Source organism: Xyrauchen texanus, chromosome 13, assembly GCF_025860055.1.
Source record: "Xyrauchen texanus isolate HMW12.3.18 chromosome 13, RBS_HiC_50CHRs, whole genome shotgun sequence".
NCBI classification, from domain to species: Eukaryota; Metazoa; Chordata; class Actinopteri; order Cypriniformes; family Catostomidae; genus Xyrauchen; species Xyrauchen texanus.
In genome coordinates, this window is record NC_068288.1 from 35,464,804 (window position 1) to 35,492,523 (window position 27,720).

The 27,720-nt window shown below is 38.2% G+C and overlaps 1 protein-coding gene across 1 annotated transcript in view; it reads right to left on the reverse strand.

Moving 5' to 3' along the window:
• LOC127653816 (testis-expressed protein 264-like) overlaps nt 1–27,720 on the reverse strand; it is a 107,165-nt gene that overhangs the window by 78,008 nt on the left and 1,437 nt on the right. The window contains exon 2 of the mRNA XM_052140594.1: nt 8,181–8,402. Within this exon, the coding sequence (XP_051996554.1) occupies nt 8,181–8,402 (222 nt within the window). The remainder of the gene's footprint in view (nt 1–8,180; nt 8,403–27,720) is intronic.

Genomic DNA, 27,720 nt, shown 5'->3' on the forward strand with positions numbered 1-27,720 from the left:
TTGCATAATTTGTACTATTTACAAGTATATACACTGATTTGTAGAAGAGCTAAAAATTGGTACTGTGTGTTTAAGACAACTGGCGATTCTGTAAAGAGCGCATATTACCCTTATCCGTGCTATTTGTGATTAAATGCTTATTTTTTTTGTTGTTTTTGAACAACAATTGACTGTAAAATAACAGAAAGGTTGCCGAAACCGAGGAGGGACGAGGGATGAGCTGTCACAGAGTCTTTGCCGCTGCCGTCTGCCAAAGGAGCAGCCACGGCCGTCTGCCTGGGGACGGAAGGGTCACTGCCAGCCACCGAGAGCTGGAGAAACCACTGCCATCCACCGAAAAAGGGGAGGAGGTGTTCCATCCGCCAGGGGCCAGAGGACTTGCTGCCGTCCGCCTGGGGAGGAGCGAGCTGTGGTCCACCAGAGTGCTTAAATGAGGTTTAAATGTCTAAGAACATTAGTAAAAATCCTTCTATTTTGCATTTTTCTAATTGAATACATAATTATTTCCATTAAAAATTATATTAACAGCATGATAATTTGAGTATCTTAATGTATGTTAGGAGGTATGTCTCCTTTTGCATTAATGAATGTAAAGCTTTATTTCCAGATTTTTAAATGCAGCAAAAAGTTCAATGAATGTACAGTATGTTACATGAAGAAAAAATAATAATTCAACACAAAAAATATTTGACGATGGGCAATAGGACAGGACAGTAGTAAGATACAAGTAATAGTACTTTGCACATGTTTATTATTTCATGTTTATTTCCAGACTTAAATTATAATTTAAATACTAATTTAAATATAGAATTTCAATGAGGACTCACAATGAGGACTTTTGGATTTCACTGTATTTTTAGCCCTTGCCTCACAATGTTAAACATTTTGCTACTGAAAATATGTAAAAGCTTTATCTTTTGAAATGAATATCACCATTAGTGTCACTAATCACCATATTATTTTAATTAACTTTCTGGCCCCTCAGTTTAACCACCACATCTCCTCCAGCTGCCCACACAGTGGAGACCTCATTAAATATGGATTCCATGTCCAACCATGTTCCGCAGCCAGCCTACCGGGATAAGTCCCGGTTCTCTCTATGGCCAGTCTGCTCCTGGGCAGAGTCATCGTGCATTTAAAAGGACAAAATGAATACAAAAAGGCTTTAACATATGCAAAGAATATATCAAACATATTTTTTGGATCTTAAAACCTTTGTGAGACAGCAGATAAATGAGTATAATAACAACAGTTAATTACGTAAAGGAATGTTCCATTCAATTCAAGTTAAGCTCTATCAACAGCATCCAATCGCAGGTGGTTAGTCAAGACTATTGACCATTATTTAAGATGGCTTAAGTGATTTTTAGAATGACACAAATAAAATGTCCCTCCTACATGACATATATCTTTGAAAAGGGTGTCCTGAGCATATCACACTGATCTCTTTGACAGCCCTAAAAAAGAATCTGACGTGTCACAGGATGCCAGAAATGTAGTGTTTACACAGAGAAAAATCCACCATCGGGAATTACAGTACATCAGTAATGTATAAAAATGTACATCCGCATGAAACGGAAGTCCCTCTGCTAAAATGGTTATTGAAGGCCCCTGCACACTTCCAACGAAGTTGAAGAATGAAAATGTGTGACATCATTTAGAACAAAATATGGCCAAAACGAAGATGTTTTTGAGTTTGTTTCGATGGTTCATAACAACTCACCAAGGCAAACTTTCAGGAAAACTTCTTACTGACTGCTAAAACACATTCTGCTATTTGTCCACATCATCTCCCATGCAAAGGGAGAGTGGGGGTGGAGTTTGCACACAGATGCAGAGGGAGAGTGGGGGGCGGGGTTTACACACAGACACAAAGTGGGTGTAGGGTTGCGCGGAGAGTGAGAAAGAGGAGATGCAAACACTGCCCGGCTTTACAGAAGATGTAAGGCAATATCAAACTATATCGATATAAACAGTATTGTCTCATCCTATATCTCATTTGAAAATATATCGATATACTGTACCTTAAAAAGTCTATATACCACGCAGCTAGGGCTGGGACAACGCGTCGACGTCATCGATCGTCGGACCCAAAACAAAGATGGCGGCGCAGTACAGAAGTGCAAGGCGGCATGCACTCCTTCCTATGGGAATGGGAATTCTTTCATTTAAAAGGAAACAATTCCGTGATATGTCGTCTTTGCAAAATGGAGATGGCCTTCCATTCTAGCACCACAGCAATGCACCAGCATCTGAAGAGGCGCCACCCGTTTGCAGCTGCAGATGACAGAGCACCGTTTAGTTTTTTTTTCAACTCCCCACTTTGCACTCGATGTTGGAGTAGGCTATAATACGTTGTCGACACCTAAAGTTTTCGCTTATAGCTATTAATAATGCGCTTAACTATGAATGTTGTGAAAAATACATAGAGGACACTGACAACTCGCTGACAGACAGGACCAAGCAGGTAACATTTAATAAAGTCTCAACTGTCAAATTTGGTCATTCAAAGAAAATTAAACCATAAATAGGCCTACTATTTTGTGGCTCTTTAATGTGTCGTGACAGATTGCCTCATTGCATGCATCGAATAAAAAAAATAAAAAAAATCACTAGATTAATCGTTTAAAAAATAATCGTTTATCCCAGCCCTACACGCAGCCCTAATGCCTATCATCATTCTTTTGTCTGTGTTCTCCCCATTAACACTTTTATACACCCATCTTTGCAGTAGTATCAGTGTTATCATGAATTACAATAACATGCAAAATCGGCGCTTCCTATGGCCGAGTGTAGCATGTTAGACCATTAGTGCCATGAATGTGCAAGATAAACATTACAAATTACACATTTTCTATTGAATTTATATTACTTGAAATAATCATTGAGTAGTTAATTCATCTTCTTTTACTGATGTGAATTCTAATCATAGAATGAGTCATGAAGTCATTGATAACACATTTTAAGTTCCCAGCACACTCACGGCGAAGTGCTTCTTCGCTCGGAGCTAAATAAAGTTTGAAACATCTGAGCAACGAAATACTCTTTACGAAAACTCAGACACCAGCCACGCTACTGGGGGAGGAATTTAGAATTATTTTTAAATATGAGGATGCTCAAGACCACCTGTAAAACATCAACTAATATGACATTAAGATGGCACACATATTAACATACATTAATTGCGATCAAAAAATGTTATCTTCAGGAAGGAACATTTTATTTAGAGGCAGAGTATATTGGACTGTTTACTGAGATGCTGTTTATTGGATCATAACATTGTTTAGAGTTGGAACTTCACTTTGCTCTCTAGTGCACAGACAGAGGTGCATTATGAGAGATCTGTATGGGGTTCAGTCAAATCCCTCTAATGTAGTTCATATTTCTTTTATTTTATCACTCACTTATTCATCCTCACCTTTTTAATAGGCTTAGTCAGTCCTCTAATGGCTACACAGGAAGACTGGAATGGAAATCACTGTTACGCTGTTATGGGACTACCCATATATTACATTTTTGCTGTTTCTTTCGAGTCAACTCCAGTTTGGGAGCAGGATATTCTGCTCTCTCGCTGTTTAACAGATGGTCTCTCTCTCTCTCTCTCTCTCTCTCTCTCTCTCTCTCTCTGTGTGTGTGTGTGTGTGTGTGAAAGGGCTTCAGAAAGAGCTCGGTCTCTAAGCAGATTGAAAAGAATGTGTCTACTAATGATAGAGGTTGACGAATTGATTTGTCTGCCTTCAGAATAAATATACCAAAGAGAAGAACTGATGGACTAATGAAAAGAGGTGTGCAGATTAGTAAGGATGGGTGATGAAATCAAAGAAACAAAAGAGGATCAGAGGAGGAGATACCTATTGTTGAGTTGGCACAGGGGCAGTTCAGTGTTTGACCCACGCCACAACAGATCGCATCTCCCTGTACCAACTGCTATGGTCGGCAGAGAGACCCAAGACAAGCTTTTCTAACACATGTCCTCTCTACAGGAGGGAGAACTACAATAATAAGGTTGAGCTAATGTAGAAGACCAAGTGCATTATGTGTGAGCTGTGGGGTAAATGAGTCAGCTCTCTGGGTAAATGTTCCACAAAAAAAAAAAAAACAACCCCAGTGTGTTTATTTACAGTTTATGTTGGTTGTTCTTAGATATGGGGTTTTCAAATTGTTTGATGCCAAGCACCCACCAAAATGATGATCCTACTGTGAGGGACCCCCTTCCCAAAATAAAAAAGAAGCTATATATTTTCATGCATTAAAGACTAATTATACTGTATGAGAAAATAGTAATCATATTGACACAATGTTTTTTTTGTCTAGATCTAGTAATTATTATGGTAACACTTATGTAGCGCCTGTTTAACCTTAGCAGTATTCAAAGTGCTTTACACTGCGTCTCACTCACCCACACACACATTCACACACCAATGACGGCAGAGCTGCCATGCAAGGTGCTAGCCTGCCATTGGGAGCAACTTGGGGTTCAGTGTCTTGCACAAGGACATTTCGGTATGTGTAGTCATGTGGGTCAGGAATCGAACCACCCACCCTATAATTAGTGGACAACCCGCTCTAAGTCAGCTAAGTTACATTGTTTTTGCAAAACAACTGCTTCTTTTCTACTGATGACTTATACTGGAATTACTGTTAATTTTACTACTACATTATCCAGTATACTAGATAATATGTTTTTCTTAATAAGCTATACATTTATATTGAAATAATGTGTAGTTAGAGGTTTGTGTTTCTTTACATATTAGTTACATATTAAAAACATAGTGTTGCGGAGGCACTCTTCAGAATTATCTCCCAAGTGGGGATTCTGAAAGAAATCCTCACTGATCAAGGCAATTTCATGTCATGTAAACTATGCAAGCTGTACGAATGATTGGGTACAAAATAGATTCGGACGAGCGTGTACCACCCGCAAAAGGATGGCTTGGTCGAACGGTTTAGTAAAACCCTGAAAAACATGATTCGTAAGTTCATGCTCGAAGATGCTCAGAAATGGGATAAGTGGCTTGAACCCGTTATTCGCAGTTTGAGATGTCCCGTAAGCCTCCACAGGGTTCTCCCCATTTGAATTATTGTATGGACGTAAGCCTCACGGTGCCTTAGATGTCGTGAGGGAAAATTGGATGGAGGGACCTTCAAACAGCAAAAACTAAATTTAATACTTTCTTGACCTGAGAGAAAAACTCTTGGAGCAACTATCATAGGAGAATTTGCCACAGGCTCAAGTACGTCAGTACCGGCTGAACAACAGCGGAGCTCAGCTATGGGAATTTACATAGGGAGATAAAGTCCTTGTATTACAACCCACATCAAGCTCTAAATTACTTGCAAAGTGGTAAGGGCCCTTTGAAGTTATACGGCGAGTCGGGGAAGTCGATTATGTGGTTAAACGAACGGATAGGTGCAGAGCATGCCAAATTTACCACCTCAACCTCCTAAAACCATGGAGGGATGTTGTCCCCATGGCTTTGGCAATGGTGGCACTGGAGAGGGAGGAGCTCAGGGCAGAGGTGAACTTAAAAGCAAATTGTGGCATGCTGGTCACTTGCGGAGACGACCTCTCATCCAAATTATGGACATGGCCCGGTTGCCCCTTCCTGGTCGAACGAACCTCATAAAGCACCATATTGAAACAACCCTAGGGGTAGTGGTACACAGTCGTCCCTTCCGATTACCAGAGAACAAAAAAATGGTTCAGGAAGAATTAAAGGCCATGCTAGATATGGGGGTAATAGAAGAATCCCACAGTGACAAGCCAGCCTGGTGGTGCTGGTTCCGAAGGGTGACGGCTCGGTCCGGTTCTGTGAGGATTATAGAAACGTCAATGCGGTATCTAAATTTGACACATATCCAATGCCTCGTATTGACGAACAACTTGACTGGTTGGGCGCAGCTCATTTTTATTCGACACTGGATTTAACAAAGGATTATTGGAAGATCCCCTTAACACCAATGGCCTTCTCCACACCGTTTGGCTTATACCCATTTGTGACCCTTCCGTTAAGTTTGTTTGGGACACCGGCTACATTTCAGCACCTTATGGACTGAGTCCTCAGACCGCACTATACGTACGCGGCTGCCTATCTGGATGACATCATTATATACAGTAGTGATTGGCAGCGGCATATGCAGTATCTGAGGGCGGTTCTGAGGTCGCTGCGACAGGGACTCACGGCAAACCCTAAATTAAGTGCAATTAAAATGTGTGTTGTTCAGCTATTTGAACGATGGCTTTACAACAATTGAGAAGGGAAACATCTCTATGGAAACTAACCTACTTCACCTGTGCATTCTCATCCAGTCAGGTATTTAGTTGTCTATCCAACATTACATTGGCAACCCCTGGGCTGAGGGATTGGTGAATATTCTTGCTTTAGTGATTTTGCAAAGGAAGTTAATTTACAAACATTCTAATTCATAAACATTGCAAATAAATCTGCAGAATATCGGAACATCCAACAAGCAACATCTCAGCAATATAGTGAAGATGAGCAAACACCCTAGAAATTCAATTTTCCATATGACAATGCACACATTAAATAGATGTCTTTGCATATGCACTCAGGATTTTCGCTGACTATGAACAAAATTGTCATCTAGCTATAAAAGGTAGCCCATGTGTTGTTGGAAGTGGTGGGCGTACAGTAGCCTTTGCAGGAAGTCTTACTTTAGTTCCATAATAAAGTCTCAAGAGCCCAAATTTCATCCAGACCCTATTCAATAAAGACATGTCCCTGCCTAGACACATACATACACAAGACACATTTACATCTCCATTATTCATCTGCTCACTCCGATCTTTGTACACTCTGCCGCTCCATATACATCACATTACAAAACCTCACATACACAATCCCATCATACAACATCTTGAGCTGACTCCTACACCACACTGCCCATGTAACTATTGCAGTACTTTTAATAAGCTGTCAGCCAGGCCAAGTTCGAGTAGGGGTGTGTGTGAGTTGCGGTGCGAGACAGAGAGAGAAAGTGTGCCAGGAGGAAGAGTGGTGTAGGTCAACAAGTGAAATTGGTGGCTTTCACTGTTCTTACATCATAGTTTTGTCAATTTTTTGTGCAATTCTTGTGCAGCTGGACAGAGACATGTTGCTGCATTGTGCCTAGAGACACTTTATGGTTAAGGTTTATGAGAGTCCAACCTCAATAAAAAGTATTTTATTGTGGGTGCTCTATAATCATTCAGTACACCAGTGCGTTACTACAGAAATTCCTTGTGATTAAGGATAGAAGGAAGACAAATTCATAATTGTTTACTAAATTAAATAAGTGAGTATATGGTATAGACCGCACAGGACTACCTCTGTGCAAATTCGGCATCTAGGACAGACTGTTACATTCATATTGCATGCTACACCGTCTACAATTTATGCCATGCTTGGCATGCAGGTTCCCCAGTGTACTTTTACAGCCATCTGGGGGTATTCTGGTACTGATAAACCGATAGAGTGCCAACTAAAACTTATTTTATACGTAATAAAAATGCTATGCTATTACTGCTGTTCTGTTGACCTCACTGGAAAACAGTTAAGAAAAATCAATACAGTGAATCATGAGTCGCTGCACTGATACTATGAATCTCTGGGAACACAACGAAGCAGATGTCTGCGCAGGACTGTTTTTTTCCCGCTAACACAAGTTTCTATCCCCAACACTTCAGCTGAATTTTACTCCATCTTCTGTCATCCAAAAACAGAAAGCTGAGGCTGCAGTGGGCCATCTGTGCACCTCAGCAGAAATCAAGATTCATCAGATTGATTATACAAAAAAACAACACTGGTATCGGGATCGGCCATTACTGAGATTTCCGATATCGGAATCGGAAGAGAAAAAGTGGTATCGGTGCAACCCTAATATATATATATATCTCAACTTTTGCCATTCAGGGCTTCCATACAGATATAAAACCAGTCCATTATTAGGGCAACATCATAGAATGGTTGAAAGCAAGCAACAGGTACACCAATGCATTTTCAATCACTAGTCCACTAGAAAAGTGATACCTATACCACACGTGGTGAGTAGTGCACTATCCATCACATTACCTTCACAGCACAGATAACTGCACAGAACTCCTAATGAGAGACGCCGGCCAGCAGGCCCACACAAACAGACCTCACTTGAATCACAACAACAAAAAACATAATGGTTACCTTTATATATTGTCCAAGTTCAGGATAGACTCTATATGACCCACAGATAGGAGACAGAGCACATCTGTTGGGAAATGAGGACATCACAGCACAGGTGACTTCTGGGAAAGAGATGACCTTGTAGCCAAACTTCTCATACAGATGCTGTAGCTCTTCATCAGGTTTCTCTTCATTTTCACTCAGTACACTACCCACTACATACCGACATTGATCTGCCTGAGTCTGAAAGAGAGAAAGAGCTTTCATTAGATTGAATATTACACCTGCAAAGTATTCTGAAAACAACATGGATTCATAAGGGGAAACTCTAGACTGTAATCAAGCACTAGGTTAAACTAATCAGGTAATTTCTCCATGGACTAATTGGTTCAATCAAGTGTTTTATATCCACATGCAGCATTTAAAAATGGAGGCATTTTGTAGATTTACACAAGTTCAATTTAAATTAAATTTAGCATAGAACACATAGCAAATGTCTTGAAATGAGACTGCTGAGCTGTAAAATGTTCATTCATTCCAATGTTGATTACATTTTGGCAAACTGTTTACATTAACAGTTTCTTAATTACCAAACCAGTTTTCAACTGTGTTGTGTAATTTACTGCAGCCATCTGCACATATTCAGCATTTCAGCATCAGAATTAACATCAGCAAATATTAAAACACATCAAGTCTTGTGTTCACAGTCTCAACAGTCATTTAGATCCAGTGAAACACCAGTTTAATTTAAAGCGTTACTTAACCCCAAAATTTAAATTCTCTCATAATTTATTCACCTTCATGCCATCTACCGTGTGTATGTGTACAGTGAATAAAGGAGTTATATTTTGGTCTGTTCTCACCCAAAACCAGCTGGATCACTTCAGAATACATTGATTAAACCACTGGAGTCATATGGATTACCTTTATGCTGACTGTATAGCAGAAATATTCTTCTAAAAATCTTTGTGTTCTGCAGATGAATCAAAGTCGTTCACATCTGGGATGACATGAGGGTGAGTAATTGATGAGAGAGTTTTCATTTTTGGGTGAACTATACCTTTAAGGCACATACAACACTGCCCAGAAACAAAGTCAGGTTCACAAGGTACCAGTGTGCTACAATGAGTGCTTTTGAGGAAGCGCTAATCATAAGATTTTCCAAAGTTTGCCAGGTTAGTGACATCAAATCTTTGTAAGATACTCAAGAGTTTTGCTGGAGGCTCTTGATAGCAAGTCAAATCAACATCCATAAGCAGAATTGTGTATTCTGCTTTATTTTCTAGTTATGTCTGTGAAATAATCACTACTTCTTTCTGTTGGATGAACAGAGATTTTGATTATGAAGTCTTCACACATTTCAAAACATATTATTTTGGTGTGATTATCTATGCAACTGCTGCCATTATATGAATCATTTTTTTCAAAAGCCAATCAGCTATTTTAGATAAACCTTCCCTGAAAAACATGTAAATACAAACTGAACTGTGATTGGCCGTTTTAAATGCAAGTCAAACTATCTTATCTCCTGATTACTTTCTAAGTCTAATCTTTTGCAATGTAGTTCTTTCTACAAGAAGCTAACCACCTTTGTTTAGACACCAACTCAAAATCGCATGTGCATTTGAACTAGCATTCCAATCAAACATTAATGGCAAACCAACTAAGAAATGTATATAGTTCTAATTTCTAATTATTTATCTACCATTGTGTTCTTTTGTTCACCCACAATGTATGATTCAATATGTTGTTAACATCCATAATTTGGGTTGAATGCAGAATGCCAGTATTGCTGGTGAGCAATGGTAAGAAAATCTCTCAACAGGTTGACAGTAGACAAATCATAAAGCTATAGGAACTGACATAAAGACAATCATCACTATTACTACTGCTCATACCTTTCATTCAAATGCCTCAAATCTACATCTTTGCTTCTATTGAATTTCTTTCTTTACTCTAATTCCATAAAAACCAATGCAACATTTTTTTTGCTTTCTCTTGGTTTGTCCTTTTCTACCTTCCTCTACTAAATCTCTCCCCTCACCTCTCTAGCCTGCTGTACTTCTTTCTCTTTTCTTTCTTCTGTGTCGTTTTGTCCCTCTCAGCATGAAGAGCTTGTTTCTCCAGCCGGGGACTAATGATGGTATTCAGAACTCTCTCCATCTCTCGCATCCTACACAACTGTCAGCAAATAAAGTAGGAATTTCAGCCAGTTCTCCAGACTATGCACCCCAGATACAACAGGCAATTACTAAGAGCAAGGAGGCCTACGCATACAGTTTCCTTCACTTGTTGTTTGTCTATTTATGTCAAGTAATTTGCTGAACTGATACGGACGAACAAGGAAATGCAGTCCCAATTCAAACAATAACAAACAAACAGACTACTCTTCACACTGCCAACCAAAAATAATCATGAAGATTTGCTCTCAATGCATCCACAAAAATGAATCAAATTTAAGATCTGTGTTGCTGTCAGTTGCCCCAGTCTGAATGATGGCATAAGAACGCACTAATGGTCGCGATAAGGCGTTTTCTTACAGCGTAATTGGTTCTCGAGTTGTTGTGCTGGCCACACAGAGGCGGAGAAGAACCAATGCAACATGTTACACATCTTTTTCACAAAGCAGATATTCCATCTAGGGTTCATTGCATCTCAACAACTGCATACTGGAATAGCCGTTCTAAAAATGAAACTATGTACAGTTGGATTCATAAATGGATTTTCTTCATTCATCTTTTGAATGCTTAGAATTATTATCAGCGTCCTTTTTGCCATACCTGCAAAAGACAGGTTGAATTTATAAAATGTATTGACATTCAACATAAATATCTGAAGGTGAATTTTCCAAAATTGTATAAAGTCATAAACAAACAGACAAGTTGTGACACATTGTTTTCAGTTGATTGTGCAAAACAAAATTGACAAATACACTTACAGTAAATTCTAAATATCTTATATGTTGCTTCTCAAGTAAATGTATATTGTTTTAATGATTTTTATAAAATTTTTAATGGAAAACAAGACAAAACACGATAACAATAGATTTTTTTACAGTGATTTTTTTAAACTTAATGTTTTATCATTTAAGTATTTTTAAAAGATGATTTTGTCCTCTTTATTGTAAGCAAGCATGTATAATACAACCTTTTAAGTCAGGCACAAACTGAATAGGCGGTTAAGAGCTAATGATTATTCGCTGCAATAATCGCAGAACCGTAGAATAATCGTTAGATTAGTCAATTATCAAAATACTTGTTAGTTGCAGACCTACTACAGAGGCGATACTTTAAAGAGGATTCATTTAAATACATAACTTTTTGAGAGGGCTTTACCTTACGAATCGTCTAAAGCAAAGCATGCTTTTAGTGCACTTTTTTTAAGAAAAAAAATGCAGATAAATTAGTCGACTATATCAGTGAACTTGTTGGACGAACATTTGATTACTCAATCATGAGATATCCCTAGGTATGGAAATCGTAAGGAATTTAGCAATTCCAGCTCCAAATTCCCTAAATGATTCTGGTCCATAAACTAACTTTCTAGTAGTTTTGATGGAAAAAAAATATTTGGCAATAAGAAAATAAATTCTTCTTGAATTTACTGCCCTCAGCAACCTGTTAGAAAATTATGAGATAATTTCATATTTTTACATTTACATTTACATTTATGCATTTGGCAGACACTTTTATCCAAAGTGACTTACAGAGCACTTATTACAGGGACAATCCCCCCGGAGCAACCTGGAGTTAAGTGCCTTGCTCAAGGACACATTGGTGGTGGCTGTGGGGATCGAACCAGCAACCTTCTGATTACAAGTTATGTGCTTAGCCCACTACGCCACCACCACTCCATGTTTACAGAACAGATTCTTGCAAAAGGTGTGTTAACACAGACTGAATTATTTTAGTAATTCAAAATGTTTTATAAAATACCACTAAATTACAACAAAAGTTATAATGTGTATATATATATATATCTGCACATTGTCATTTCAAGTGTTACTCTGATTTAAGTCCCACAATCCTAAGGTACACATTAAAAAGTAACAGTTAATTTGGAGTGAGACATGACAAAATGAAAGACTAGCAATTCAGTACGTTTTCATTAACTAAAAAGTACCGGCTGACAAGAGTTGGGAATCGTTCGAAATCGAACTACCCTGGTCATGCTGTATGTTCCGTGCTGTAGATTCAGACGTACCGGCTCATTAGAGTCTTCATTCAGGAACACTCGTCTCACCGTATGTCCACACTAATTTATTTTTGTTTTAAATCTCAGATATCGGTTTTCTACCTTCATTGTTCACCAAAGCATGTGGTGATAGAGAGCATTTTCTATATGCTCTATTTTCAGTAGAGGGTGGAGTGTGACCTTAGTAGTGGTGTTGCATAGCCACTGAATGGTAGAGCAGGAAACGCTGTCCATTTTAGTACAGCGTCCAATCAACATCGGCGGATGAATGTGTTTTCAGGGAATTGTTGTAATGAAAATCATTCGGTTCTGGTATTTTTTTTAAACATGTAAATGATTCTGAATAAGAACTGCTTCTCGGTTCCCAACCCTTGCGGCCCCTAGTGTTTTTGATCTGAAACTAAATAGTATATTGGCACGATTTAAGCCCTGTTCAAATTGTCAGTGACTCACAGCAACAAAGTGACAGTAGACCATTTGTTTTCAACGAGATCTGGTGACACAAGCATTAGCGACTGTTGTACATAATTTGTCTAGAATCAAATACATGGATATAATAATAAAAAGATCATTTAAAAATGCATGGGAAACCATGTCAGAAGTTGTCAGGATTCTGAGTAAGTTTGAGCTATGGCCAGTTGTGCTGCCAACCAATAAAATACTAGCAGTAGGAACGTCCACTACACGTAACAAATAGACTAGCGACATCCACCCAAAAAGTTGTTGGCAATGTGAACTGGGCTTCAGCCATAATTGACAATTCACTAAGCTCTGCCCCCCTTGGTTGTGGATAATCACTCTGACAAGCTCTGCCCATTGGAACGAATAGGAGATTGACGTGAAAGATGCATTTTTTGGCAAAATATTCTCTCAAACAGAATGGATAATATTTTTATGTGGGCTGGTACAAAGAGTCACATTGTAATGCATATTTATCTGAAGTTTTTTGAAGAATTTTTTTTTGCTAAAACAGTAATTTGATTAAAACTGTGGATACTGTGAATAAGAATCAAGGCAAACGATTATGACTTGACAAGAGAAAAATGTCATTTAATAGTGATTACACATCTAATAACATTAGCATAAGTGAACAGAGCAGTTTATAACACATCATAACACACTCATTATGATGCTGTGAACTGTTTATTTACTATCGCTTTTCCTATCACTTGAATCAATACATAAATTAATTAACATTCATTAGCTTTAATTTACCTTGGAGCAAATGTACAGTAGGTGTCTTTCCAGATGTTATATGATAATTGGGAATGAGGGCTGACAAAGTTTAATCCATAAAATGCTCTTCTCCAGATTTATTTAAAGATTTAAAAAAGAAAAAAAGAAAAACAATGAGGGTATCCTCTCTGGGTAACTTGTGTCACTATCAGAAATGATCCGGCAACAACATGTTTTAATTCGTAATTTTTATTTTTATAAAAATCTTGCTTCGAAGTACTCAAACACACATTACCTCCACAGGCTCTCATTGGAAAATAGCAAACGTGTGTCAGATTAATGGCAGCAGGGCAACAGTTACTGAGACAGGATTGGTCAGAAGTGCTTTTAAGGGGGGGCTTAGCAAATTGTCAATTCTTAAAACTCTTTTGGAGTTTACATTTTGGACCCTGCTTACTAGCATACTCCGGATATGAACTGAATGATGTCGGAAGCTGTCTTTCAATGCATTTTTTGCCCTTGGGATTCCAAGATGGCCACTAAAACATGGTACATTGTCATTTGCTTCCTCAGCTTGGCTTCTTCTCAGAATTCGCTCTAGAGACCAGCTGCAGGGAAAAGCAATTTTCAAAAGCAATTCTCAGCACGGCTTTGGAAGAGTCATTGTTTTTTGACAGATGGATATACTGTTGCGTCATCTTCTTAAGCAAAGAACTTAGGTGTTATATTTGATACCAATCTGTCCATTGAAAATCTAATTTCCAAAGTTTGTAGAACAGCATTCTTCCATCTGAGAAATATTGCTAATTTACGAAAAATTCATTCAAGCGTTCATGACCTCAAGACTAGATTATTGTAATACATTACTGGGAAGATGTCAATAAACAAAAGTTCAGTAAACAAACTTCAATTGGTTCAAAATGCAGCAAGAAATATGATCATATTAGCACAACTTTATCGTTATTACATTGACTACCTGTTAAAATTTGTGTTAATTTAAAATTATTTTAACTACATACAAAGCTTTAAATGGTCTAGCTCCACACTATATTCCGTCACTTTCATTACTATCATAAAATTCTGGCTTGTTAATAATTCCAAGAAAAACAAAATACACAAATGGAGGTAGATCCTTTCAGGCTCCTAAACTATGGAATAGTCTCCCTAACACTGTTCAGGATGCAGACACACTCACTTCTAGATTGGACTATACACTCATCCATTTAGCCAGACATACACCTAATTTATCCTTCAACTCACAATTAGGCTGCTTTAGTTAGGTTTCCCAGAACCAGAAACATCCATCATGATCATAACTCTGCATAAAATTGAATGGCATCAATGCTAATATTATTCTATTTGTTTCCATGTCTCAACCTCGGAATTCATATTCCTAGGTTACAAGAACCTGCTGGATCCAGCATCCAGACTCCACTGCTATGTGTTGCTGAGAGATGATGAAAAACTACAGCCAGTGCTATCCAGACATCACTTCAGTCTTCTGACTTAAGAGGATGAACTGATGTTAACTCCAACTGTAAGACATCGGTTACTTCATTTGCCACTGCCTTTTCCCTGGACTTCGGATGGACCCCACCGAAATTACCTGCAGGTTGATCTGCGATGCCCCTCATTAATCTCTGCCTGCATCACCTTTGTCTATTGATGGACTACACTGACTATCAATGAACTGCCAACAAAAGACTTCATCAGCCAACTAACAAAAGGACAATGCATCTATATGAACTTCTGCAGTTAATTTAGGATGGACTTCAAAGACATTAGTCATTAATCTTAGAAGTTCATAAAAAAAGAATCTATTTTTCTTTTTAAAACACTGGACATTAACGCTTAATTTACCCATTTAAAAACATGACTTGCACTGCAAGTTAATATTAACTAATATTGGCATTATATTCATGCAGTTTAGCCAGATGGGAACTGGCCCCCCAGTGAGCCTGGTTTCTCCCAAGGTTATTTTTCTCCATTAACCAACATCTTATGGAGTCCCTTACCACAGTCACCTTCAGCTTGCTCACAGGGGTACTAAATACAATTGTTATTTAACTATTTAATTTCTATACACATTTGTTGTTTTGATTTTTTATGCATGATTTCCTGTAAAGCTGCTTTGAAACGATGTGTGTTTTGAGAAGCGCTATACAAATTAAAATGAATTGATTTGACGAAGGCTGCACAACAATAAAAAGGTGGTAATTCTTTATTAGCAGACAAATAACAAGGGTTTACTCCTCTCGTCTTTCTGGGCTCTCTCCACCGCTCTTTCCTACTGGGGCCATGACTTCTAGGAATTCCCCCGGCCAAGCTTGGCATATGAAAGGGTTTTTGGAGCGTGCAAGATGGTGAATATGTCACTTGTTTTTAGGGATGGCAGAGAAATGGCAAAAGCTCTCTGAATACCGGAGGAGTCCCTAAGGTGCTCAGATCTGCATAATCATGGAGGGAGGCGGCTCAGCTTTGGCTCAAGAGGGAACTCATGAAAATTCAACAGCCATCTGCCTACTTCACTATGACAGCAACAAAACCATATGCAGAATCAACAAAATGTAGGAAAAAAAATTAGCAGCACTGGATCATTTAGAGCTTGATAAATAATATAAAGTCTATGAATCTTCTGACTATATTCCAAAATTAACACACTTGTGGGAAGGAATTTGGGACTTTCGTCTGCTACATTGATGCAATATTCAGGTTTACCGTGAGGATAGTGTGCAAGGTCTTAGGATTAGAACATAGAATTACTGAACAAAGGAGGGATGAGTCAAAATGTACTTTTGTGGTAATCAACATCATGTCACAAATGCTATTGATTGAGCTTAACTGGGATTGAACCCAGAACATCCCTTTAAGGGACACTTTTTATGTTAGGCCTTGAGGTGCAGCCCACAATTTTGCTACCTCATCACTCCCTGAAAATAAGTTTGCCTTATTTGTGCTCCATGTAGAACAGCCTTTCTTTATATCCTAAGACTCAGAGATATCATTACCAGCTTGTTTGGAGGTTACAAAGCCATATGAAAGAAACAGATAGGGAGCTTTGTCTGGCTGTCCTGGTATGAATTATTACCCCATGTTTGTGTAGCAAGGTTTTAATGGTGTTCCCCAGCATGGACACTGCAGGTGGAGCTGTCCTCAAATTAGACTGATATAGCACTAAGCCTCACTAGAAACATCCTTCACTTCATTTGATTTCATTATATCCAACCTTGTTCCATACCAAGAGCAAAGTTCCAATTGGAGGCTTCCTGTGGAATGTTCCAGAATCCTACAAGGTGTCTAATTACTAAGAGTGGTAGATGATGGAAGTTTACTTCAGAACAGAATTTAGAAATATATTTAACACAGATGAAAAGATCTCTATTGTCTAAATTCAAATATTTAGGCCAAACCAGACCACTGACCCCTGGAATATGCTACACTGGAGGTCTCTGGGTTGGCTGAGAGTCTGGTTGTGGGAGGTCCTTGATTCTGTAAAGGTTGAAAGTCCTATTTTATACATTGCAAATTTATCAGACAAAACATAAACTCTTTTTAAAAAGCAGAATCGCACATCGAAACCACAATAGAATGATCTAGTTAAGGAGTTAAAATGGAAACGGACTAAAACTGAACCATGAATAAAGAAAAACTTTATCAAGCATGCAAGCAAGCGCTATATACCCTACAGGCAGACTATAAAGAGACTGGACAATGGAGTCCTGAATAAGCATTAGGGAGACCTCTGGTGACCAGTTTGAGGAGTTGTAGGTGTAGGTATCATAAATTACTTTAAAACATTTTAGATAAAGAAGAGAAATTATAAATGCTGGTCTAAAAGCAATGGATCTGCTTTTAGAAGCGCTCCATGGTTGGACTCCAGATAGCTGGCTTGTACTACTATACAGTCATACACAACCAGGCTGTATGCAACATAACGAATGAGCCAACTCTGACCAGGTCAACAAGCAGCAGCCTAAACTTAAGATTACAGCTAGCCTACGACCCCATAATATCATCATCATAATAATAGCAGTGACTTACTTGGATACAAGCCTAAATCTTACACCTTTCAGAGGAACTTGAAAAAAAGCATGGAGATACATCAGGCCTTCAAAAGGTCCTAGCAAGGATGAGTTACCTTACCCATGACATTTATTAAATTTGGACACTAATAATGGAAGTAGTTAGGCTATTTCAGAAACTTTACTTGGGGTATGCCATTCTCAGGGAACACTAAAACGTTAGTTTTAGCAGTATTGTTTTTTTCCATGTTACTGTGCACTTTCATAAATATGCACTGAGTAATACCAATGAACTTTAATTTAATATTTTTTTCCAAAGACAGGGTATGATATTTTTGCCCCCTTAAAAGCACTTCTGACCACTCCTGTCTCAGTAACTGTTGTCCTGCTGCCATTACTCTGACACACGTTTGCTATTTTCCAATGAGAGCCTATGGAGGTAATGTGTGTTTGAGTACTTTGAAGCAGGATGAAATGAAATAGCACATATCACATATTAATCTTCGACAAACTATATGTACTTGCCATGTAATCATTCATCTTGTGGTCCTGCTGGCACTGCTGCTATCCTTATAGTAGTTCATTATAGCATTTTATATGTTTCATATGGATGCTATAAAATAAATAATTCCCGATAGAAATACCATGGAATTGCATCTGAAGACGTGCCACTTCCAGGTTACAGCACCATGAATATGCATAACCTGCTAGTTCCTCTATGATTAGCTGCCCTGAATGCCCTCAAATGTTGAATAGACTCTCATGCTGACAGAAATTGAAACTGATGGCGAATCATTTCAGGGGAACCGTTGGTAGGGGCCAATCTGGACAGAATTAATGGGGCAGAAAATGGAGTATGCAAAAAAGCCCAGTTTGGAAAGCCTGTGATAATATTTGAGTTGCCATGGCAAGGGTCGCCAGAGCAAATGTTCGTTATTTGCGTTTATAGCATGCGTGCAAAACAATCCGAAAGCCTGGATCAGCTCTGCAGACCAAATGTGTGACCAAAAGCCATAAAGGTGAAGTGTGTCATGTTTGTGCGTCTCTGTCTCATATCAGTTTAATCAAATTTGTAATCTTACTGTTTTGACGTAGTGCTTTTCGGCATACTGTATGGGAAGTATGCACATTTGGACGCAGGGATTCATTAAGTATTTGACTAAGCACAGAGTTTCATGCTGTGCCTTTGGGAAACCAATTTTGCATTAAACTAATGTTTAATAGTGCATGCTTCAGATAAAGAATAGCTCAGGTTTTCCTTTAAAGATGTTTAACATCCCTATGAAACAGATGAATGCTTCAGACATAAATCAGACACAAAAAGCAAGGTCTACCTTAAATGCACTCGATTTCAGCTTCATTAGCTATCTGACACTGCTAAACTGAACTGCCTGGAACCACAGTGACTGTCCATCAGTCATGTGTGGGCTCTTGCAACCAGGCTATAACTAATCATAACTCAAGGCAACGTTCACACCATCAGTCTAATTAAAAAAGGCAGAGGAGGGCAACTGGCATTTTCAAAAGTCATGGATGTAGAACATTTGAAACACACTCTTGTTTGTATAATTAACAGTTTTGCACGCTTCCTTTGTCGAGTCTGTGGTAAAGCCAGCAGACTATATAAAATGTGACAAGTACAAATCCCTTTAAATCTGAGAACAATGTACCTTATTATTTTCTCCCAGATAATGTCCCAATCCTTACATTTAAAAGATTGCTCTGAGACAACAGAAAGCCATTTTGTATAGAGCATTTTGCCTCTCTCTTGCATCTTACATCTTTATAAGTTCATGAAAGAGGTATTTATCCCCCTGGTCTGAGAAAATAAAAGGAGATAATAATGTGCGAAAAGGGAAAAGGGCTGAACTTAAGGGATAAGTACAGAGCCCAAGGATAACGCTCACATTTCAAAAGAAATGTTTCTGAATTTCCAGTGCAGTTAAAAGCAAACTTTGTTCATTGTGCAAACTGATGTTTGACTTGTGAATGCATTTGGATTTCATCACGACAAAAACAATTTCATTCAACAAAAGTGTGATAGATGGTATTGGCACAAGTTTCATTAGGGTCCAATACAAATGATCCTTTGATTTGAGAGGTCAATTGACAATAGATGGTTTTGACATGATCACACGGTGAGGCGGAACATTGTTTCCGGGAGTTAAAGTATCCTAGGAGCGGCCACATAATGCCGACTCACTGATCAGACATTTTTGCAACGTCTCCCGTGCAGTTACCTTCGCTTGTGGCATGACAGGATGAATGCTCGCTAGCAGCGTGGGAGACCCTGGGTTCGGATCATACCTTGAAACCAGGAAGTGATCTCGTTCGTATAATTGACGAGCACAATTAGAAAATTGCATTTTTCCTTCTAACATAACATTTTTACTCCACTGACGATTAGGTTTGGGGTTTGGGTTGAGGGGTACAGTAAATAAATATACAATCCTCTTCATTGTCTTACAGCATGTACAGTTGACAACAACTCGCTTCAATACTCACATTTAGTGCTCCTTCTTGAACATATAACAATCAGTGCATGTTACGTTAAGAAATGTTTGTATTTATTTATTTATTTTAAACAAACTAACATTCAGGTCAGGCTCTGATATGGAATGCCTACTTCTTAAAATCCATTCAATTTCAGATGGATAAAATTGAGTCCTTTCAAACTTTTTTCCTCACTGAATATCGTGTTTCACTTAGAAATGTGTCATATTGCAGAAATTAAATGGGATGCGGAATGTTATTTCATGTTGACTTAAACTCAAAGTATCAGTACAAATTATTAGGTCCCATTTTTCTGTGAATTATATATCAATAATATCCAAATGAAGGAAACGAGGCAAGAAAATAAGGTGTTAAAATCCATTTTAAATCTATATGAATTTATTAATTAATCATTTGTTCTACTGAATCAATTAATTCAAATTTGTACTACGAATTGACACATTGATGCTATGTTAATAAGGTAAAGGTGCTTGATAGGACTATAAAAAATACATGTAGCAAGCTACATTTAAGGCGGTTTTCATACTGGGTGTGTTTGCTGCGGTTTGAATCTGAATGCGTCTGATCTCTTTTCAGACTCACTTCTAAACTCTGTTGGACCCCGGTGAATTTAAAAGATTACTTGACCCAAAAATGACAATTCTGTCATCATTTCCTCACCCTCATGCCATTCCAGATGTGTATGACTGTCATTCTTCAGCAGAACACAAACTAAGATTTAGAAGAATGTTTCAGCTCCATAAAATGCAAGTGAATTTTTGAAGCTCCCCAAAGCACACATAGCATTATAAAAGTAATCCATATGACTGTGGATGAATTAATGTCTTCTGAATCGAAACTCTAGATGTGTGTAAGGAATACATAAATATTTGAAACTATTTTTAACTACAAATTAGGGAGATTGGGTGGTTTTTGTTTGTTTGTTTAATTATTTTACAAGCATCTTTATCAAATATGTGCGATGTCTTACACCTACGTAATGCGGGCATGCACATGGAAATCGCTTCAATGCACAAAAGGAACTCTTAAATGCGATTACTAGCTGAATCTGCAAGAACTGAAAGTGAAACCATTCAAGCGAATGTGAGCGGGAGAGAAGCGCCTTTTTAACCTTGCATCCTTAGACATTGTTTTTTTTTTTTTATTCTTTCTCACTCCCCATCCTCCGATATCAAGCTCAAATCTCTTTCCCATAACCTCCTATGAGCTGTTAAGGGCTCATCACCAAGACTCTGAATAAACGAGGAACAATAAATACACTGACGCTTCATTCCCCTTTCCAAAGGCAGTGAGTGAGCAACATACAGAAAGTATCTGCAACTTTAGGGGGCTGTGTACTGCCATCAAAAATAGAACAAAGTGTAACTGTAAATACTTTAGAAAAATTTAGACCTATGTAAAATGCCATGCTATGTCAAATGTCATGTCTGATTTGATTTCATCAGTATATGTCAGTTGGGATTTATGTAGGGACATTATTTAACAGGATGAGCATGCTCTTCTATTAAATATGTATTTTTTTTTAATAATATTTAGATATAATCAGAAAAAAAAAAAAAAGAGTATTCATTTAAAATATTTTAAATGTATGTAATTGCGTTGGTAATTCATGTGAGAACTGATGCGTGAAATATGAAAAAAAAAAAATGGAAGTGCAGTGTTGTTAACAACAGAATGTTAATATTTATATTAACAGAATATAAATATTCATACACGGATGACTCATTCAGCTGGTTTGGATACGTCAACTACGGCACCATATTGGAACAGTCAACAATGAGAGCCATTTGAACTGGTTTGAATGCAAGTGAGTGGAGGATATGACTCCGACTGAGCTCCTTGTGTGTGGAAACAGCATTGCGGTCCATAGAAACAGCTGCTAATAAGGTATCTATGTATGAATATCAATGCAAAGGAGGCTTTTTGCGCTTTTCTGTCACGTGAGAGGCAGTTTGAAATCCACCCTCGTCAACCAGCTGGCCAGAAGCAAACATTTTTACATTTACATTTATGCATTTGGCAGACGTTTTTATCCAAAGCGACTTACAGTGCACTTATTACAGGGACAATCCCCCCGGAGCAACCTGGAGTTAAGTGCCTTGCTCAAGGGCCCAACAGTGGCATCTTGGTGGTGCTGGGGCTTGAACCCCTGACCTTCTGGTCAGTAACCCTGAGCCTCAACCACTGAGCCACCACTGCCCCCTCTTTTTAGTAGAAATTAATTAATCTACTGGAGTTGAATATAATGGCTAGATGTGGCATTTTATGGACCTACAGAGCTGAAATATTTTGCTTGTGTTTTGCTGAAGAAAGACAGTCATACCCATCTTGTATGGCATGAGGGTGAGTAAATGATGAGTGAACTCAAAATTTTCAGTGAACTATTATATATGAACAAATATTATACAAATATGAACAAGCCATATTTATGCAAGACTCATTATAAGGACACACTTTAAAGGGATTGTCTTCAAGTACAACTGGTGTCATCACAAATATGCAAATTAATTTGGTGCCATTATGCACACCAGAGTGAACAACACTAGCATATCTGTGTGTTGCATGCTTTGTGTGTGTAACTTAAGATGTTGGCATGCTTAAATCAGCAAAAATGCATGCACTAGATATTTTACTTCCTCAACAAGAGTGGACCCTAGTACAGGTTGCGTTCTCACTCATGCGAGCTGTACCACTCTTGCATTACAACCGAAATCAGACCAACTCCTACAGGTAGTCTTGGGTTCTTTACCATGGTCCACTCACCAGCCTGAAAAAAATACAGCTTTCATATTACCAATTTTTCATGCAAAATGTACAATGATTCTGACTAAACTGCAAGTGTGTGAGTCCTCTAAAACAACCTGTGTCACATGCCATACAATGTGGTTTAAAAGTGGCAGACATGAGCTGTGGATCACTTGGTTATCCATTGCCACTAATCCGCAAACAGATACTTTCATAGTGTCATCAACAGAGATCATCGTCAGTACAGTGTAAATCCCTCTTTTTATCTGAGTTGAGCTTGAACACTTTGACTCCACTGGCAGCTGAACTTCTGAAACACATTGTATCAGCCCCTGCCACCCCCCGCCCCCATGGGGGGGCTGAGCATGCTAATAAGCACAGAGCATTATGCAAATTAAAATCGGACAGCGACCTCAGAGAGCTCTAACAACCTGTCATAGCCTTATCTGAAGCTAATTGGCTTCAGGGGAGACAGGGCTTGGACACTAAAGGTGAGAGTGCCAATCAAAAGCTGCAATCATTTCACCATCTACAAACACTATAAACACAGCCACCCTGTACCAGCCCGCTCTATGTGGCTGATGATTTAAAAAAGGCAGCAAAAACAGGCATTGCAAACCTAGCTTTTATATGAAATGCAGCTGAAAAAAAGAAAGAAAAAAAGAATATTGTTATTTTGACACTAAAGCCACAAAAGTATGAATGTCACTGCATTAGCTAGATAACAAAATATTAAACCAAGTGGGATTTATTTTAAAGACAGATAGCACAAGCACACTTTTCATGAAAGTTTGTTAGGATTAAAAGCTGTTGCTTATTATTTTTGCAATTCCATTAGATGACGCTATTATTTATTATTCTGTAATCAAATGCAATGAGATTGATACATTTTTAAGTGTGGCTTAAGTGTCCAAAAACTTTCAGACCATTGTGCAGGACAATTTAAATAAATACAAAAAGTTACAGAAGATTTGCAATGACAGTTTTAAAGAGGCCACAGACTGAAAGCCTGAATTTGACCACTTCAGCTCTATGACTGATTTTTTTACACTGTACCTTTGGTGCCACCTAGTGGTTCAGCAAACACAACAGTACCTAAGAGACCACAAAATGCATGAACTGCTTCTGCCTTTTTTGTTGAAACAAGGGGATCAGTTTAAGCCAAGTAAGCATATGTGCCAGTTGACCCAGCACTGAGAAAACACCCTTCACTTATGTTGCACTTTTATGCACTTCCTTATTTGTTAACCTTTTTTAAATATAGTGTAATTAGTCTTTCAATGGTGGTTATTATTTATCATAACTTGTCAAGTTATTTAAATAGGGGGGCCTGGGTAGCTCAGCAAGTAAAGACGCTGACTACCACACCTGGAGTCGCACGTTTGAATCCATGGCGTGCTGAGTGACTCCAGTCAGGCTTCCTAAACAACCAACTGTGGCCCAGTTGCTAGGGTGGATAGAATCACATTGGGTTAACCTTGTGGTCGCTATAATGTGGCTCTCACTCTCAGTGGGGCGTGTGGTGTGTTGTGCATGGATGCCGTGGAGAATCACGTGAGCCTCCACACGCACTAGGTCTCAGAGGTATCGCGCTCAACAAGCTACGAGATAAGGTGTTCGGGATTGACTGTCTCAGATGCGGAGGCTACTGAGATTCGTCTTCCACCACCTGTATTGAGGTCACTACACCACCATGAGGACTTAAAGCGCATTGGGAAGAAAATCCCCTTTATAACATTTTAATATGATGGTACTTTTAGTGTCATATGTAGGCTGGGTTGTCTGGAGTGCACACTGGTCATGGTACTGTGCGTTCTTAACTTGCTTCAGCCAGTCTCCTGGAAGATTTCGTCAGTACTGGGCACAAACCCAGTCCACCCTGCCACACCTCACTGTTTCAGACAGTCTGCACTGCTGGTCTGGCAGTCACTACATACCACTAGTTTTCTTTTTATAACCCACATTACTCAGTCGCCATATGGTTTCAATTGGCCCTATGTTTGAATAATTTGTTAACGTTTCATATTTTCCTTTTCCTATTATGAGGTGCATGAAACGTCAACTGAGTGTATGTCCAACACTGAAGGAATAAAACAAGCCATATTTATGGCAAGACTCATTATAAGCACACGCTTTAAAGGGATTGTCTTTTACTGTATGGAAAAGAGCAGCCTGGGAATTCTCCTAGATCAGGGGATTTCAAAGTGGGGTCTGCAAGGTTGTACATAGAAAATTTCAGCGAAAAAGAGTAAAACATTATGCCATTTTGACAATATTACCGTCTCATTCTGAAATCAGATTCAGCGCGATTATGTTATTATATTGACTGCCATAGATTTTAAAATAAATAAAAACAAACCTGCATAGAATTTCATATATTGTGACAAAACATAATTTATGCATTTCAGTTTTATTAAAAAAATTCCATCAAATTGAATAGAGTAATTTTCCATTTTAATTTTGTTAAAAATTACACACTTCAATTTGATGTTTGCTATGAAATTTAAATGCTTAAATCTAAAAAAAAAAAATAGGCTAAAATATGTTTTGAGTGTATTTGGGGGTCCTTGGCATCAACAAGTTTGACAACGCTAATGTTTGATAACTCCAATTATGTTAAATGCAAGAAAGAAAGTCATAGGGTTTTGAAATGACACAAGGGTGAATAAATTATGACAGAATTTTTTGGGTGAACTATCCCTTTAAGACCCACATACAAAAGCCCAGACAAGCTGCCTTTCTTGTCTATGGTCTCTCTCAAACTCTCGGATGCAAAAAGCAGATGTTCAGTATTTCTTGTGATTGTCAGCTTGGTATGGATTTTACATCCATATCAATTATGATAATTTGCAGTATGAAACTTATATGAGGTCAGCATTGACACTGGAAAAATTGCAGACCAAAACCCTGCAGATACTGTTTATATATTCTGTGTGCAATCATTTTGCCATTCATTATTATTACACAGCTCTCTGGAATACGTGATTCTGAACAAAACTGGGCATTTTGTGGTCAAATATTTTTGTAACCGCTATACTGTAATTGACAGCTGAATCACTCGGGAACTTTTTCTTCCCACATAATCAAATCTCAACTAAAATCAATCAATTTCATGCACATATGATTTATTTTAGTAAGTAGCTGTGTAATGAGTGGGATAATGTAAACTGATAAACTGAAAGTACATTATCCCTTCCATAAAGCAATATGTGTCAAAACTTTGAGCCACTGTCACAATAATATGTAATCAATGTTTTGGCATGATTATGCAAAACCTAATGACTAAGATCAGTATCACTCTGGCCTTATGTGTCAGAAAGTGTCATTGTCTTGAGAGCAAATATTAAGAAAACTGGCAATTTGGTGACTTGGTCCTGCTGACAAACACAAGGGAAAGTAAATTTCTCAGAACAACGTAAACCTGAAGCTTTTAAGTTGCTGCATGAAAAGTTTAGATCTGAGCCTCTCTTGATAAATGATCTCTTATATTACTTCAAACCCTAGTGTGCACAAAAGGAAAGTCTAAAAGCCCACTAACTTATCAGCTCCTCTCCAGGTCACAATTTATGTAAGTGGGTTAGGGAGTGGACAAATGTGCACAAACTAGAACCGTATGTGCATCTACAGGGTTCATTCATTGATTCACAATTACATCTCTTCATGGAGCCTACTATCATGACCTGTTCTGATTTAATTATTATCTGCGGAGACATCTGATATATTCTGCATTGAAGCCATTCTCTTCTCGGTATTTTGCAGATATTAGGAGAGCCTCAAATCTCTTCTACCATATTGTTCTTCCATGGGCTGTGACGTATCTTCATCTTTAAAGATTACATTCTGTGTTGATGTTTACTTTTTCTTATGAAACAGTAAGTACTATGTAATAAGAACTACTATTAGAGACAGTCAATCTTGACGGTTAGAATGTAGGATTAAAAGCAACCTTTCCTATTATTCTAAACTTGTCGATGGAGACAAAGGGCCCTATGCGGCATGATTGTAATTACATTTAGTCTAGGCTAGTACATTGCTCTGACTATTACATGCAAGTGTTACAGGGATAGCTCACCCAAAATGAAAAATCTCTCATCAAATACTCCCAACTGTGTTTGACTTTCTTCTGCTGAACAAAACCACAAAGAACTTTAGGAGAATATCTTGGCTCTGTAGGTCCTTAAAATGCAAGTCAATGGTGACAAACTCTGAAGCTCCAAAAATCACATAAAAGGCAGCATAAATGTACTCCGTGCAATTGCAGTGGTTTAATCCATGTCTGCTGAAGGAATCTAGTTGATTTTGTGAGAACAGACCAAAATATTTCTCTTTTATCACAGTTAATCTTGCCATTGAAGTTTCTAGTCACAACCATGATCAATTTCAAGTTCAATTAAACTTCCTAGCACCATCTAGTGCTCTGCATGTGCATCAAGCACTAGGAAGAGTAATTGAGCTTGAAATCATGATTATGGATTACTTACCTTTATGTGCTTTTTGGAGCTTAAACGTTCTGGTCACCATTTGCCTGCATTGTAAGTACCTTAAGGGCTGAGAAATTCTCCTAAAAATCTTCACTTGTGTTCTACAGATGAAAAAGAAAATACATACACATCTGTGGTGGCATGAGGGTGAGTAAATGATGAGAGAATTTTCATTTTTGGTGAACTATTCCTTTAATGGAAACACAAATAAGAATAGTAATAACAGTGTGTTGAAAGCTTGATCCTTATCAGTCTGCTTTAGATCAAGTGACAGTGATTCTCAAGAGTACAGTCTATACCCACACAGTATTTTTGGGCCTCATACTATGATCATCCACAACATTAAAACCACCTGCCTAATATCGTGTAGGCCCCTCGTTGTGCCGCCAAAACAGTGCCAACCCACATCTCAGAATAGCATTCTGAGAT